Genomic DNA, 17,404 nt, shown 5'->3' on the forward strand with positions numbered 1-17,404 from the left:
CCCCAGACCAAATGAGAAAACCTGTGTACCATCGGCATCTACAGTACATAAAAGGCTCAAATGCTCCATCTGAAAATCCAAACGGTCAACTGAAATGGGGCAGAAAATGGTGGCAATGTGGGACGTCATGCTATTTGAACCACACGGCAAATAATTGATTCTCCCTGCAGCCAGACCTGCTGAAATACTCTTGATCAAGCTATTTAGCCCTGCATCACTTTGTTGGACTTGTAATCCAACCAGACAGCTTGAAATGAGAGCTTTGACCCATAGTAAATATAAAAGTATGTACAATTCAGCAAGATTGTTAAATAGCTATTGTGTGACCATCCTTCATTCCTTCATCCATGCAATGATCTCTCTCTTCAGTCCTGTGGCTGTAGATAAAAAATGTGTTTGCAGTCATTTTGCCTGGTTAGACAAGACGGTATGCTATAAGCAATCCAGTTGGTACAAAGTTTCGTCTAAAGGCAGACGTCTTCATATGTTTTTTGGAGATTAGTTGATGCCTTTCAATGATATTTCTGTCGCTGGATCAAATATCTAGGTGAAGGATTGAGAGGAATAATTTGAAAGACGGCATTCAGTTTTAAGGTAAATCCTGGACCTGTAAAAGAGAGCCGTGACCCTGAAACAGATGCCTGCAGTGATCATTGGACAAAGAGAAGGAGAGAGCGAGGGGGGGGTGAGAACACATAGTAGGGAGGGAAAGTGGCTCACTCTACAGTCTAGCACTCACAGTTTCTGATATGAGATCATGGGAGATATTTCCATCTCCTTATCTATATTTTTATGCGAATGGGGCAGTCAGGTCTTGTGTGCGCAGGAATGCACTGGGGTTATGCGGCGCTCAATCCCTCCTCTCCTCTCTGTCTCTGGATGTTGGACTGGGACCGGCTCAGGTCATAAATAAGCCAGCCTGGATAGAGGAGGACACCTGAACCCCGACACACAGACGCAGAGTACAGGGGCCCTGGCCTTAAATCCAGACAGCCCAGCTTGGACCAAACCAACCCAGACACACACACACACACACACACACACACACACACACACACACACACACACACACACACAGATAACCAGGGCAGCTCACTTTCACTGCCCTTAAACTCAGTTATAGAGATCAGAGGTCAGCTCCATATAAATGTGTTTCAGGCCCATACGCTTTGAAAGGGAGATTTATGTTCAGCTCTACAGGGACTTCTTAAGTTATTCTTTCACATATCTCTCTCAGGGTGAGATAGGTAACTCCCACAAGGTTGATAAAAAGAAGCATTTTACGTAAATAATGGATTTACAGTATATAGATCTTTGGAGGGATGACCCATAAAGGCAGATACGGATTAAGATCTTAGCCCGATATTTGCAAATGTTTTAATCTGACAAGCATAAGCTCCACACTTGACACTCTGCATTACATGTAACAGTGTAATTTCACTTAAATCATACATTAAGTATTACATACTTTTCTGAAAATGCTCTTATTCTCTCCCCCTCCTCTTGTCAAACTTCCCCCTCCCTCTTGCTAATTTTTGCCGTCCTTCTCTATCATCAAGCTGATCTGTCTGCGGCTGCTCGCTTCACTGCTGCAATGCTACATGATCTGTTTACCAATACTGTACTTAGCTGCCGGGTAGAGGGAAAGGAGCCACAGAAGACTGTTTTGAGGGGATCGGAATCGACTCACACAGTTAACCTCAAGCTCAGTATGTGACTGCAGCGAGGAGGTGACTTGACGGTCTCAGGAAAAAGAACATTTGAACACATAGTACTGCCTTTATTGGTGTTATTTAATGTACAAGTGATTTATTCTAAGATAATAGTTTGACATGTTGGGAAACACGCTTCTTGCCTTGAGAGATGTGAGAGGATCGTTACCATGCTCGTGTCAGTGCACTAAATCTGAAGCCCCTGTCAGAGGATAGTTAGCTTAGCTTAGCACGAAGACCGGAAACAGGAGGAAACAGCTAGCCTGGCTCTGTCCTTAGTTAACAAAATGGAGGAGTTCAGTACACAGTATGAATAAATCTTTAACACCGATTCTTCAAACTGAATGAACTATACTGACTCACCATGGTTACTAACTAAATCAGTAGTAGAAACAATGACGATTTGATTACTCTGTCACAAACATTTGGCTGTTGAGCTATTAACCTTAAACAGTAAACACTTATGTAGGCCTACTTTTATAGCCACTGTCAGTGCAAAACTGTGAGGCGTAATGAACAGTGACGCATTCACTTACTGATGCACACACTAAATTACATTTGAACAGTCACATTATGGCTGAGCTTAGAAAAAAAGGGACAGAACTACAAAGTCAGTGACATGTAATCTGAATCTGAATCTGAACTGAACGATATTATTCAAATCAGGAAGGTGATTTGTAATTTCCACAAAAACAGGCTCTAAGCCTCTCGTTTGAATAATCAATAATAGTGACAAACACGGGGAGAGGCAAGATTAGTAACTTACAACGTGGCCAAGAAATAGTCCAGCACAGGTTACCCTTTTTAAGTCTTTGTGCTCAACTAAGCTATCAAGTTGCTGGCTGTGGCTTCAAATTGTTTTCATCTAACTATTGGCAAGGACCGAATAAGCGCATGTTGGACTTTTTCTTTAAGTTGTTCAGTGTATGAATTTCTACATTTTAGAGGTTAAAATCAGTGTTTTCCTCCTCTCTGACTCTCCATCCCAACTCACCAACTTCACCCACAATTCCCCCTTGCTCATCTTCCACCCTCCACATGACTCAGCCCCACCCTGCCTCTTGTCCCGGGCCCCTTCCACCGCATTGACATGATCTCTCCATTCATCTGCCAGTGCGTTTCCTGTGCACGGGGTGATGGGGGGTCAGCAGTTTGATAAACCCATAAAAGGCCTCCAAGTTAGCCCATGAAGGCCCTGGATGGCCTATGCCATCCGTTCCCACAGTGTGCCTGTCTGTCAGCCCCTCTGACTGACAAGCCCTGTCACCCCCTACCCTGACACTCACGCCCACTCCAACTACATCCACCACCACCCCCTCCAAAAAAACCACACACATAAAAAAATCATTCGGTCTGGCCTGCCACTCATTAATATGACAGACAAAAGCTTCAGCCTCACACTCTTGGCCCTTGTCAGTCCACTAGTGGGGGATGAGGGAAGAAGAGAGTGTGGGCACGGTGCCCAGTGACTCCACCTCGTCCAGTCATGAACAGGGTGTCTTTCTGTCTTTTCCTCTGGCCCTCCAGACTCTTTGAAAAGGAAGAATGCACCATGCTTAATCTGTCCACAAGGGATGGTGGGCGGTGTGAAAAGACTGACACTGATGCCACCCTCCCCCTGGCACAATGACACAGATGCTCCTGGCAGGAGGCTAGGAGCACAGCCCCGTGTCCTACAACATCACAGGATATTTAGTATCTGGTAGCAATTTGGCTGCAGAGAATCAGGCTCGGCTGTAACAGCACAAGTTGGACGAGAAAGTGTTGTCACTTTCAGTAATGACTCAAGGGAGAGACTGAAGATCACACAAGGGAGCTGGCCATTACCGCCATAATGTACTGTTGACCAAACTCTTCTGGAGGAGTGTTGGGGTTTTGACAAATTGGCTGAAATGTTAGTGAAGTAACTGAGCTATTTATTTACTTTAAATACCCAGATATGACTTTTCCGAAACCGGGACATCTCTGTCCTTTGTGTGTTTTCCAGGCCACCTGATGCATTTCTGTAAACTTCACAGCATCACCAAGTGGACAGTTAATTCATAATCTACAGCTGTAAATAAAGTTTTCATTAAAAAGTAGGGATGGAGGAAAAAAACTGAGCTGTGTTATGCATCAAACCTTTTCATGCAGCCCTGAAACTGACTGAAGATTTGCAGACTATGAATTAATAACAGAAAATCTATGTTACAAACTTTGAGTGATACTATTTTTCCAGTATATAATATAAATAATTCTCATGTAAAAGGTTTATTTATTTGTAGACATTTGATAAGCTTGTTTTTCTACATTTAAACTGATTATTAAAAAAACATAAATCTTTTTAATTTAAACAATTGTGAAGCCACGCAGTAAAAAAGTGTTGTTGTTAATGCTGTGCTGTTTTGTTCTGTGCAGTGATAAAATCTTTCTGGAAATTAACAGTTTTTTGTTTATGTGATGGTTATTATAATTCCCAGGTCTAAGTAAGAGCGTGTCCACTGTTTTATTCATAACTGAGTGACTGATGATATTTCTATCTTACTTTGTTCCCTTAAGGACACATTTACTAGAAATGTTCTCTATCTCTCCATCTGTCCAGGTTTGTGCCTTACACTATGCAGGTTCTTGACCACAACCCCATATCTCACCCCTTTGAGGGCTGGGGGAGGGTATCCCAGCCAAGAGAGGCCGTTCCTGTCTCCAGACACACATCAGTGTGATGGAAAGTCGCCTTAACAGGCCAGGAACTCAGCTCACACTGTCTAAAGCCAGCTGTTTTAGAGAACTAAGGAGAATTAAGAGGAAACTTATGGGTGGGAGAGAGGAGGCTTTCTGTCAGAAGATGAGATAATCTGAAAGGGCAGCCTCGCACACACACACACACACACACACAGGTTAAAGCAGTAGAAAAACCATGGCAAGAAAAATGTATTTTGGAAGAGCAGCATGGGGTGTTATCTGAAAAGGATAATGAATATGTCTTTCCCTGCGAATGAGAAGTCTCAGTGTCTAGTTTGTGATGGTAATTTCCACAGAGACAACAACCTGGTTCCAGTGTGGTGACCAGGGATAAAGCAGTTCATGCATGACTGTTTCTGTCTTTGTCTCTGTGTATCTCACTCCATCTGTCCGTCTATCCAATGACAGCAGTTATTAATATCATCATTGTTTTTTTGTACTGGAAAAAAGTGCATGAAACTAAATGTAAAATACAAAATATTTAATCTAAGTTGCATTCTGCTGCTGTTTTCTTTAATTGCTTGTAAGTCCGGGTGGGCACAAAAGATCTGTTTTCCTTCATCTATTTTTCTACTCCCTCCTCGCTTCTCGCTGCTGTATCCTGTGTGGTGACGCTGGCACCGGGCTTTGAGAGCTTTCCTGCACAGACGTTTTTGATTCAAGCGCTGACGTTCCTTGGGTTCTCTACATGTGTGGTGTAGACCATCTTCTTCCCCGCTCTGTTTACTTAACAGTAAAACCCAGCAGCCACAGACCGACGTGGGCTCACTCTGAGGCTCCTCATTCCCACCAGAAAGGAACCCATTTCATGAAGAATAATACTAATAACGTGACCAGAGCCCAAAACACTTCCTTTCCCCACAGCACTGCAGATCAGATTTTTGTTATATTATTCTTCATATTACAGTATTGGCTGCAACGTAAACACCAACCCCAAATTATCTAGTGCTTTTTCAAAGTGGTGCACTTGAGAATCTTTCTCAGTCCAAGTTCACACAGTAGCATTTATTCTAACCCCAAACATGCTGAAACAGTCGCTCTATGCAACTTGGGGTCTTTTGGGGTTTTGTAAATGAATGAGAACTGCCTTGAAAATGCCCTCAGGGGAAGAGACAATGGAGGGTACAAACCAGAAAGACGAGGAAGATAACAAGGACAGGAGAAGCATAAAACTAGCAAAGAGTAGTATGGGATGTAGAGGGTGAGAGAATTTGAGTGAAAGCGATGAAGAATGGAAGAAAACGAGGAAGGAAAGGCCCAGGTTTCTTTTCCATAACTGGATTCCTGGGTAATGACTGGCCTGTAATGGTACTGAGCCTCAATTCGCCAAATGAAACAAGAGGCCCAGCCAGCCCGATGATGTTTATTTCTCTCCATTTTTCATCTTTTCCTTTTTTTTTCATCTGTGACATAAAAATCATATATACAGAATCTGCGTTTAATTTGTACAGCAACCCACTGTTTTCTTCCCTTTTTCTCATCTGCTACCCGCTATTCTTTCTTGCACATTCAGCAAAGTCCTCTGGCCAAAGCAGGGATTTGTGGCCTGCTAACCAGCGGAGGGGATATTTTCTGAGAAATCCCCTCTGCCAACAACTTTCTTCGTCGTGGCCTCATATGCTGACCTGAGCAAACGCCTTTTGAATCGCTGCTAAAAGAGACTTTGGTCCATGCTGTCTTTGTTTAGCAGGGACATAGAATTGGACAAGTTGGTAGAACAGGTTCAAAGAAAAGAGCAGTGAAATATTTCTATTTAATGTAGCTGTATTTTGACTTGGATGAATGCTCGTATGAAGAAATGATTAGTGAATCCCTGATCACACATCAGCAAAGTCAGCAATAAACCTGCAGAGAGCACTTTAAGGCTGCACACTCACGCACATTCAGCAACCTCAGTAGTTTGGAACAGTTTGTGTTCAGTCAGACTGATCAGCTCTGCGAGCCACCGATGGGCGGCCACAGTGGCTGCATGAGAGCAGGCCAGGCTGCATGCCACGGGGGATTTCTGGGATCAGTGAATCTCTCCTTCTATCTCTGTATGGCTCACAGGCTCCGGCTTTTGGAGCAAGCACGATTTCTGGCCACGGTCCTTATTTGGTTCGATTTACGGGCGCCATGTAGCGACCGCAGAGTCAAAACCCAGACATGAATTCTCTCTCTGCGTCCACTGTCCAAGCAAACCACATCAACTAAAGCATTTAATACAATTGTGGTTTATTTTGATGTATTGGCTGTTACCTGAACTCACAGCACTAGATATTTTAAATAGATTTGCATAGTTTCACATCATTCTCCAGTAAGCTTTTGTGGGTACATTTAGATTTACAAAATTATTTACCGTATTTATTTTGTAGAAACTTAAAGTAATACAGTCTACTCACAATGGTGGGTAAATGTTCCCTTTGCAGTGTATTTACATCCTAACTGTGGCAGTTACAAACACACAACCACTTATATTATATATAATCCCTCCTACTTACAGATCCTATTTTTTTAAAGGATTTCACCTAGTTTTTCTAATTTCACCTAATTTTGTGAATCCTAGCTAGTGTTGCATTTCCATACTAAATGATATAATAAAGATGGTTATCAAACTACATATGCACTCCATGAGATGTTGCCACACCTTTTGCCCAACTAAAGTCTTTTCCAGACTCCATTTGAGAAATGCATTGTGCGCCACTACCCCTTTCCTCATCCATCCACACGTGGCAGCTCCACCAGCAGCCACACCCTCTCCCACTGTTGTCCCGAGCCAGGCAGTTTGGCAGCCTGTGCCCACTTATTGCCAGAATTAAAAATGTTTGTTCAGTTAAGTGTTTCTGCAAATGGCTTAACGGTCTCATGGGCTGTCGGGCAACTGGAGTTCAGGTGGTCTGGTCCTTGACGAGGGACTGATTTCACTTCTGTCATTCTCCTTCCAGACATGATTCCTGGATGCATCAAGGTAGCAGAAGCTGGCTGAGGTTTCATAATCTAAACCAAAAAGTGGCCCCATGGCATGCAGCGCCTTAGCAGCCCCATAGCCTTTATCAGTCCTGCACGGACGTCTGACTGCACTAGTTGAGTTGAGGCAAGGCGCGTGAAACATTTCTGACATTTCTCGAATGTGTGGCTAATCAGGAATGGCTGCTCATGTGTGGAGGATTCTCTAAGTGGGGAAGATGGGGAAAAAAGGGGGGAGGTGATGCTGTACAGCTGTATAGCACTTTGGGGGTAGAACATACAGTTCTGCAAATGATCTGTCAATATCCACGTACCACATGTAACAAAACACTTTTTTAGCCAATTTGACAATTAAGATCCTAGATTGTAAGTGCTTAGTTGAAACCTAATTGTAAAAAACTATTGTTACTAGAGGAAAAAATGGCTTCTTAAGATATTACTATTAGGAATGTGCTGATTAGGGCTTAGATTTAAGGGTCAGTTGCATTTGGAGCCTGAGACGAAGTGTGATTAAAGGAGGAAAGTGAGACGCTGAGGTTGAGGTGCATCTTGTGCAGAAAAGTTATACTGAACAATATTGAATACTTTTGTGAAATTATAGACATTTCATAGAAATTTGCCTGGAATTTTTATGGCAAATAGAAATAGAAATACTTGAGTGTGAGATGTATGAAAAGAATTGTGTAATGTCTACCATGACACATTCACCAGGAAAAACACTGTCAAAAGGATACAGTTTTGCTGCAACGACTTCTCTCGCCCCGCCGGAGTTCTGTAGCCTGCGCAGGCCATAAATATCAGCGTTTTATAATCTTAATTAAACAGACATTTTTCTATGCTCCTCCACGAGCCAGCTCCCCCTCAGACCCAGCAGGTTCCTGTGACAATGCCAAGCACTCCCCTCCACAACAACAGCAGCATTCAACAGGCTAAGATTTAGAACTCTTCAAATATTGGCTGCGCTGGCTTTCAATGGGCCAGGAATGGGAAGGAGAAAAGTTTAGGAGGGGGTTGGTGTTGGTTGGGACTCTCACCTCTACCTGTTTTCTAAACTTCTGGAAAATATACTTCCCACATCCAATAGAAACTGGAGGCGACAGGAGACAGGGGTGGGGGGCACTTCCATTAGTGAAGTTAAATGAGATCAAGGCTAAAGAAGCAGCAGGGAGAGAGCAAGCAAAAGAAGATTTAGATCCCCCAGAAGAGACAGCGCACATATTGAGAGGTGGGTCGGCTCCCACCACCGCCCGAAGGCTTTACTCTATTCACACTAGACACATTAGTATTCTAATGCCAGTGGGAATATGTATGACCAGAGAGAAAGAGATGCACAGTTCTCTGCCAGAGAAGCAGGAGAAAAGACAAAGGAAGGAGAGCGACATTAGCGACAAGAGAGACATTAATGTGGTGATGACCTGTGGGGAGAGAGTGGGGAGGGTGAGGAGGGAAGCATTAATACATAGAGAGGGTTTATAAGATGAAAACATTTATCTCCCTGCAGTCATTTCTCTGTGCCTCCATGCCAAAGAGCAGCACTTTGAAACCAGAGGGGCTCTCTTCCCACGCCTGTGCACCCCGGTTCACCTTCATAGTCAGACAATGACTTGATAATGAAGAATTACAGTACAGGCTGCAGCTTTTGTTCTACAAAACAGATATAATTTAACCTCGTGCTCACATCATTTACTGCAAGTAATGGTCCTGCACTTAAAATCCTACCTGAGTAAAAGTGCAGAAATATTATCAGCAAAATGTTAAAGTAAGTAAAGTAAACCCAGTAAAGTAGCATTTTACTGTTGTAGCTGGTTGAGGTGGAGCTATATCTAACTAATGTACAGTTAGTTCTTTAGGGCTGGGCCCCTCCAAAAAGGTTACAAGATAAATCTGAGGGGTCATGGTATGATTCATGAGGTTGGAAAGAAAAAAACAAGTTCTGCAACACCAATGTTTATGAATCTTTTGGAATCTTTCTCTATTCTTTGCTTGCTTGAAACATTGGAGAGTTTTTTCCTCTTTGGGCCTCAACGTAGACATCTGAAACATTACATGGAGCACCAACTAGACACTGCTTTATTGTAAGAGGTCACGAAAGGTTTGGGAACACCGGTAACTAAACTCAAAATTATATTTATGTAAAGTACTTGAGTAAATGTACTTAGTTACAGTGCATCAGTTGTGGAAAGGTAGGTCTAATAGAAAAATTTTGCCCAATAGAAAAGAAAATGCAAATAACATTTTCATTGCACAGAAAACAGCTGATTTACTGTTTGAGGCTTCTGTCCAGCCATGTAGCAGAAAATAAGTGAGTAAAATCCAGTTTTGATCACCACAAAGCATGCAACCACTAATATAAATCAAATGTATTAATGAGAGTTCATGCCTTTTTTTCTCTTTAACGTCCCTTTTATTTCCTTATGGACTGTAAATCACTTTGACAGTAGCTTCACACATTCAAGAACCGTACATGGCGCGCACATGTAGGACATACAGTGAAGTGAAAATGAAAGCAATGGATTTAAACTATTTAGCAAATAAATCAACTGAGCTGAAATAGTTTACTCTTGGCTACACGCCTGCATCTGTACACTTCAGAATGACTAAACATGTGTACACAACAACCTGATGCTTGTTACTATTTTCACCATGTCCAAGGAGTTGCGATCATCTTGAAGCCCCATGTCAAAATGCATTTTCTATGCTCCCTTAATAACTCAGGCTAATCACTTTAGCATTGTCTCTAGGGGCACAATGCCTTCCCTCATGTCCTGTATCGTAGCAAGGGGGCTAGGGAGCGGTCTGGTGATGGTGTGTTGAATTTGGGTGACAGGGTCCCAGTGGGAGTGGGTGCCCCTCTGTCCCTTAGATAATCCCCAGGAGAAAGGGCCTGCATTTAGGGTGCGTTACGCTTAATCCGGGAGGGCCTTGTTCACAAAGGAGCTCGGCACTTCCTCTGGCCTGGGAGCTTCCGCTGGTCTGGGGGGCCTGGCGTGGGTGTAAGTACATACATGAGCCAATAAAACACGTCCTCACTACAATGGAACAAACAACAGACATATAGACACACTCTCTCTCTCTCACACACACACACACACACACACACACACGCATACACGCAATGGTGGACAGAGAAGTGCGCACGGGAGAATCAAAAAAACAAACTTGTAAATTTACACTGTCCTTATCGGGAGCCAATCCAAACAAGCAGCCCCCGCACACAAGGGCTAATAGAAGTAAACATTGTGCACACAGACGCACACACACAACATACTGTGGACAGAGACGAAGTTAACATTCTGCCCCTGGGTATGATGAAATCAACGTTGTGTGTACTATAGAAAGATCAGCTCAGTGAAAAACTGAAAACAAGAGCGATCAAACAGCTCACCGCCTACAGATAGTTTTATATTTACAGTACAAACAGGATGACAGCATCATGTAATCACCACTTCAGATGCCACACAGAGTCCCAGTTTCCTCATACATACAGTAGATGTGATCAGAGGATGCTGGTGGATGATGTATATGCTTCAACTCCATCCCCTGGCAGCATCTGTGTTCCTACCATAAGGGAAAATGAATATATATATAAAAAAAAGATCAAATCTGCTCTTTTCCTAAACACATTTTCCCTCTTATTTACCACAAAAGCAAATAATACTCACTAAGGCAGCATGTAATATTTAGAGACATTTACGTAAACAGCTGAGGGATATTATTCCATATTTCTCTGACATGATTCCACACGCAAGTTTGGATTAGACGTTTGGAAAACGGCAAAAAAAAAAAAAAAGAAAGGCATGGTGCCTCTTTTTCCTCATTTTCAGACTTGCTTTTCCTTCCCATACCATTTCATGCTGACACATCCTCTTTCCTCTGTGGGCTCCCTGACATTTTCATCTGGCCACAAGCTACAGCAGAATAGCGATACAAATACTTATTTACTTGAGTTTAAACTGACATTTAAACTGCTGCCACTTCAGCTATTAACAGTGCACACACATACACGAATTCTGGTGCAACAACTTCAACTGAAATTTCAGTTCTCTCATCCTTTACTTTTTAAATAACAGTTTGAGTGCTTTCATGGCTTACGCATTGGCTGACATTTCAGCTAGTTTCATCTCTTACTTTTCAGCTGACTCTCCGATTACTTTGATGGACTTCAAATTTAAACAAAATTTGCAAACGCTTGTTACACTTAAACTGATTTCACCTGCACTTCCATTCCATTCACTATTAAGTGCTTCAACTTCAACTGCAACTCACATACACATGCAAATGTGACATTAACATATTAAGATATCTTAACTTGTTTACAGTGTCACATTTTCAGTGTAAGCAAGCCCACTTAAATTTTCTTCAGAAAATGTAGCCGTGTCTGCTTCTAAATGCTATCTTACTACAGGGTCACACGCTTTTTCACAATTTTTGGCAGTCTCTTTATTTTCCAGTGTGACAAACCCCATCCATTTGGTACCAGCACAGACAAAAATAAACCATAATGAGTATTTAAACCATCTCTGTGTGACTCAGGTCTGACATGAAGATAAAGCCTTCTCCCCAGGCCCCTTTATTCTCTGAATGCTGACCTTTGGCTGAACGGTATTTCAGCAGCAGTGCGTGGTCAGTACAGACCTCATACTTAATAAGAATTATGAGCAGTGACACAATTGTATATCAGCGTAATGTCCAAACCCTGCCATCATCCCCGTCTTGCAGCATTATGGACTCATTATAAAATAGCCGACCGGTCCAGGCCACTTGTTTTGACAGAAAGAGGTCCTACACAGCACTGGCACATGTCCTTATGTGTGGCGTCCACCAAGACTAACTACTCGTGACAGTGCCAGGAGTGTGTGTGTGTGTGTGTGTGTGTGTGTGTGTGTGTGGGTCTATGTGAGTGCACATTAAGTCTGAGGGGAAGCATGCCTAATGTGGGAGAGAAACAGTGAATCCAACATGGCCACTAGCCAGCGTCAGTGTACCCTTCTTGGAGAATTAGCCTGTCAATCCGTCCTAATTCCCGAAGACACAGGCTGCTCTTACACCCAGGTTGAGTTTAAACTGGAGGGACTGACTCTCTCAACTGTTTTCTCAGGATTGGGTGCAGACAGGCCGGCTGGCAAAATGTGCAGCAGTCAGGTCAGGCCGCACAGGAGAGCAGAGCTGCTGCACAAATACAAGTCTTGTCCAGAGTCAAGCTGGCACTGTTGTGTTAGCTAGCTGAATGACTGTGTGTCTCTAGGTAAGCATCCAGAAGAATACGATACTCACCCGCCTGGTTTAGAGATGTCACACACACAACATGGTTAACCACATCAGAAATACTGTGTACAGGAGGATTTAAAGAGCATACCTACTAGACAATGTTCAGATCAAGGAGGCAGTGGGATCATCGTGTATGCTTAGTTTCACCTGAAAACTTCACACCAGTGTTTATGCTGTTTGTTCAAGGACTGCTACTGACCTTTCTCAACAACTTGATATCCTGCCTCCAGTGTTCATGTGCTTAATATTATCTTTTGGACACCTATCATGAATTTTTGAGGAGCACAATGAGGCTACTTTAGGGTCATAGGAAGGCTAAATTAAGCTACTTACATAAAGGTTGCAAAGACTGATCTCTGATGGCATTAAGACATCCACTGCTCAGTACTTTTCTAATTAAAATCAGCTGAAATTATTCAAAGCACTTTTAAAACAAAGTGACACCATCCAGGGTGGAAAAATGAAGCTAACACTGCCAAAAATGGCAGTTTATAAAATGGCCACTTGAGGCTGTCTTGAAAAGCGAGTTATGCAATTATGCATAATGCATGTTATGCATAAATAAAGGTCCCATATAGTAGAAAGTGAGATTTCCATGTTGTTTTCATTATATAGCAAGTCTAGGCGCTATATAAAAGCTGTGAAAACATAAAGAAATAAAAATCGATCCACAGAGAAATGTACACAGCCTGTATTCAGGAACTGTGCCTTTAAACAAGCCGTCAGGCCTTCTGTAAGGCTGTGATGTCACAAGTCAGATCCTGCCCTCAGCACAGTCCACTGTGCCGTTTCTTGTTATTTTAACTTCATTAACACAACACCAAGCTGTCATTCCACTGAGCTAGCAAGCTACAAGTCAACGCTGCGCAATCTTTGGATGTCAGGAAGCCAACATTTTACATAGCCTTCCCAAGATTTCTGTTTTTCTCTCTGATGGCCTCCGGCTGCATTGCCTCAAGTCTGGGTAATGAACATTGGAGTGTTTCCTGATGGACAGCTAGCTTTACTTGTTGCTAAAGTAGTGAAAGTAATATAATAACGTAACAAGTAAAGTAACTACTTACTTTTATCACCCAGTAATAAGTAATAAGTAACTAGTAACTTTTAAATATTATTTCATTTCATATCATGCACAAACCTGGCACATTTTTGTTGTTAATTGTTAATCGTTGTTCTATATTTGTATATTTTATTCTCTTCTGTTGCAATACGTCTGTGCAACACAAACCAGAGTAATGCACATGTAAATATCTGGCACATAGTTCTTTCTCTGCAAACAGTTGTATTATTTTTCTCTATTCTTTTATTACTCTTATATAACTTGCATTTGTTTATTCCATATTTATATATTTTGATTTACAATTTCTGAGTAACTTGCCCAACACTGGTTGGCAGAGGGCCTGACTGCTGTTGACACTCATTTAGGGGCGAAAGGCCATTCACATTTGTGTTCCACCAGCTCATATATCTAACACCTGTTGCTTGGCCCAATTCAACAAGTCCAACTCAAGCACTTATCTCTGGGTGTACATGTGTTTTGGGAGACATAAGCTTACTACTGTATGTGTAAAAATGTACATAGTTTATGCCAGCATGACGACTCTTGATGATTTATTGCCCTGTTCCTACTATCTTGCTGGCAGTGGATTTGAGGTTGTGTTGCATAATTAGCAAACAAAAGATGGAAAGCCACAATGTCTAAGCAGAGAATATACAACCCCTTATTTAATTTAACCAAAAACGACAGTGCCAATATTAAAAGAAAAGCAAATTAAGCTATAAATATAACAGACAAAAAACAATGAGTTATTCGTTTATAATCTTTACAATGCTGTGGGATCGTTTTGGGATTTAATGCAAGCAACTGAAAACCACTTTCATAATCATTGAACATTCAAAGGAGAACACGCTCTTCAAGATTCTGACATAAGCCTTGACCTGTGTCAGTTCATAGGAGAGCTGTCACCTGTGTGTAGTTAGATGTGCTTTTATGACATCATTACTTAAGCATTCAGGATTGAGTATTGCGCAAAAAAGCAAAGTGATGAACACACATTATCAAAAAAACATTCAAGGGATGCGTCCCTGTAAAAAGATGCACCTGAACTAAACAGAGACTGGATGCTGTGGTATTCATTGATACATGAAAATGTACATTAATGATACATAACAGATGAATGAGGCTGATGGGTGAAAAGATATCTACAGTAGACAGTGAGTTGCATTGTTCCAGCCTGTGTAGATCTAAGCATGGTGAGACTACTGGGAGAGGCAGCAGAAAGCACTTTCACAGACAGTGAGAAGACACAGACATACATAAACAGAGACAGACAGACTGCTGTGGCTGGGAAGTGCCTATTTACGTATATTAAAAAGGTACAGTGGTGTCATGCTGTATGTTTATGCGCGGTAGAGCAAGATCCTTTCAGCACAGTTCTGGCCAACCAAGCTGGCGTACTGCTGCACCTCCGTCTCGTCGCTGGAGCCTTTGCGTTTGCGGGAGTAGGCTGCATAGGGCATGACGGTCCGTCTGTATAGCACCAGGGCTCGGCCCACGTCCTTCAGCACCCGAGCATCTCCTGGATACAAGCAGGCACACATGAGAATATAATAAGGACCAGTGTAGACACATCAAGCACAATAAACAATGTTCTTATTTTCCCCCATTCTTATGAGTTAACCTCTGAATGACTTGGCAAGGATACACCATTATTCCGAGAAGCTGTTGGAGGAGCAGAAAGCATCCCCCCCGACAGTACTAATTCCCCTATGCCCTAAACCTGGAATCATGGTGGTGCGTGAGCAGGCTAGTTAGTTGGCCTTGTTTAACGGGGGCCTTGCTCCCTGCTGCCTTGCCAAACCCAGCATTTCATCAGGTCCTGTGTCATATACTGCCAGCTCTCATTAGACCAGTAAAAACACTGTTAATCTCAAATGTGTGCGTGTTCAGCAGCTCTGACTGGTCCTCTGGAGAGTCGGGTTGGGAAAAAAAATAAAATAAAATAAAAAAAGAGTAAAAAAAAACCCAACTAAAAAAACAGTGACCCTCGTTCTGACACTAAAACCGCTGCCTCCAGCAGCGAGAGGTTGAGCCAAGCTGCCCACAGCTGGCACCAAGACGACAGGCAAGGGGTAGCACAGCAGGAACTATCAACTGAGCCAACCTGACCTGAATATCTTGCACAAAATCCATTGTGAGCACTAATAATCTTCCAACTCCAGTCAGAACTGAGGGGTCTTTCATTTGCTGTCAGTCACTGGAACTTCAATACACACCTCATGTCACACCGTCTTCCCAATGAATGACATCCCTGATCTACTCTCTCTAATTGCCCTCTCAAAAAGATTTTATTCCTCTCCGTAGCTCGTCTTCTCCAAACATTGTGCTGTTCTACCAAGTGTAAAATGCATAAAATGTATATTATAACACATTATATCCCCTACACACTCTTCATAAAATATTTAATCCAATCAGCCTCTCCTTTCTGGAGCAGTCATGGTCTGGTCTGGCCTAGCAGAGAGGAAGCAGATGAAAATAAACTTCGGGTCAGGCTGTGGAGAGGAGCTTGCCAGGCCGATGGCGACACATCAGTCAAACAGGAGCGAGTTAGATTTGGTATTAATAGAGCTCAGGGCCTCCCACTAGCCACTACCACTCTCCCTGACAATACTCATGTGGCTCACAGCTGAGCACCCAGGTGGTACGAGTAATGTGAGTGCACATATTTCTGTCTAATTCCATAAATATTCGCCATAGTACTGCCAAATCCTACCTGATCAACTAATAAACCAGGAAAACAAGACAATAGAGAGGAAAAACTGCAAAAATGTGATGCAATACCACAATCGAGGGTCTTTTCTCTTGTGCCAGATGTTAATTGGGATCTCTAGTTTACAAAGTACCTAAAGGCACTCTGGACTGGATCTTCATGGGCTGGATGTGATCAGAAACTTGATATGAGCAATATGAGTCAACTAACTTTGCGGCTGTGATCAGTTAGAATGTTACAGGCCACAAGTTTCACTGAAACGGGCAATGTACCAGTATGGCATCAAATTTGCACAGGCACTACCTGAAAAGCAAGCGAGCGAAAAGAGAGTGGAGTATGAACATAAACCCCCGAGGCTCCTTGCCCCCCCCCCACCATAAAGATATTTTCATATTTCAACTTTCTTTTTTTCAAACCACACTGTGGATTCATATTTTATTTATTAGCCTCATTTCCCTGCTCAGTAATGCCCTAACCACTGTGTCTTTCCCCTTCTTCGAAAAACTGCTGAGTCACATAATTGAAGAAATGCTTGATACAAACTTTTAAATGAAGAAAATCAGCAGTATGGTAAGTCTCACCATGTGTGGAAATGGGTTTTAAAAGATGTAAACATGTTATGCAACTTTCACATGACCATAATTTTGGTCCATGAAGAATTAATGTGTCCTGATGGGATGAAAGTGAAAATATTTAATAGTTCTATGCTTCCTTGATAAGTTAAGCTGCCTTCAGCATTGTCTCTCTCAGCACTCGGTGTCTCCTCATGTTCTTTATCAGTGTGACAGCCCACTTAAACAGTTACGCAGAGTTACACTTTGTCCACTCAAATGTGTGACACTGGTCTAAAGCAACACTGTCCCTTTGTGAAGATATTACGTAGTGATCATTTTAATGAACAGCAGCATGCAGCTTTAAGATGGTCTATTAACCTCAACAGTAATACTGAGCAGAGGCCTCATCTCTCTCTCTTACTCAAGGCAATCC

General features: G+C 42.3%; 1 protein-coding gene and 1 long non-coding RNA gene across 5 annotated transcripts in view; both read right to left on the reverse strand.

Moving 5' to 3' along the window:
* Positions 1–9,712: 9,712 nt before the first annotated feature.
* Positions 9,713–13,826, reverse strand: LOC119916835. Its single transcript, XR_005447171.1, has 3 exons — positions 12,847–13,826; positions 10,865–10,937; positions 9,713–10,361 (listed from the first exon to the last, which is right to left on the reverse strand). It is a non-coding gene; the product is annotated as an uncharacterized LOC119916835 (long non-coding RNA).
* A 518-nt stretch (positions 13,827–14,344) lies between these two features.
* The window catches only part of LOC119917721 (arginyl-tRNA--protein transferase 1), a 54,306-nt gene continuing 51,246 nt past the window's right edge, over positions 14,345–17,404 (reverse strand). For 3 of the 4 annotated variants that reach the window (XM_038738136.1, XM_038738138.1, XM_038738137.1), the window contains one exon: positions 14,345–15,226. In XM_038738136.1, coding sequence (XP_038594064.1) covers positions 15,048–15,226 — 179 coding nt within the window. In that variant the 3' untranslated portion in view covers positions 14,345–15,047. The remainder of the gene's footprint in view (positions 15,227–17,404) is intronic. The other variant, XM_038738139.1, reaches the window with a different exon arrangement.

The sequence above is a fragment of the Micropterus salmoides genome, unplaced genomic scaffold (genome assembly GCF_014851395.1).
Source record: "Micropterus salmoides isolate LMB-PRFRI ecotype aquatic unplaced genomic scaffold, ASM1485139v1 Ms_hic_scaffold_22, whole genome shotgun sequence".
NCBI lineage: Eukaryota > Metazoa > Chordata > Actinopteri > Centrarchiformes > Centrarchidae > Micropterus > Micropterus salmoides.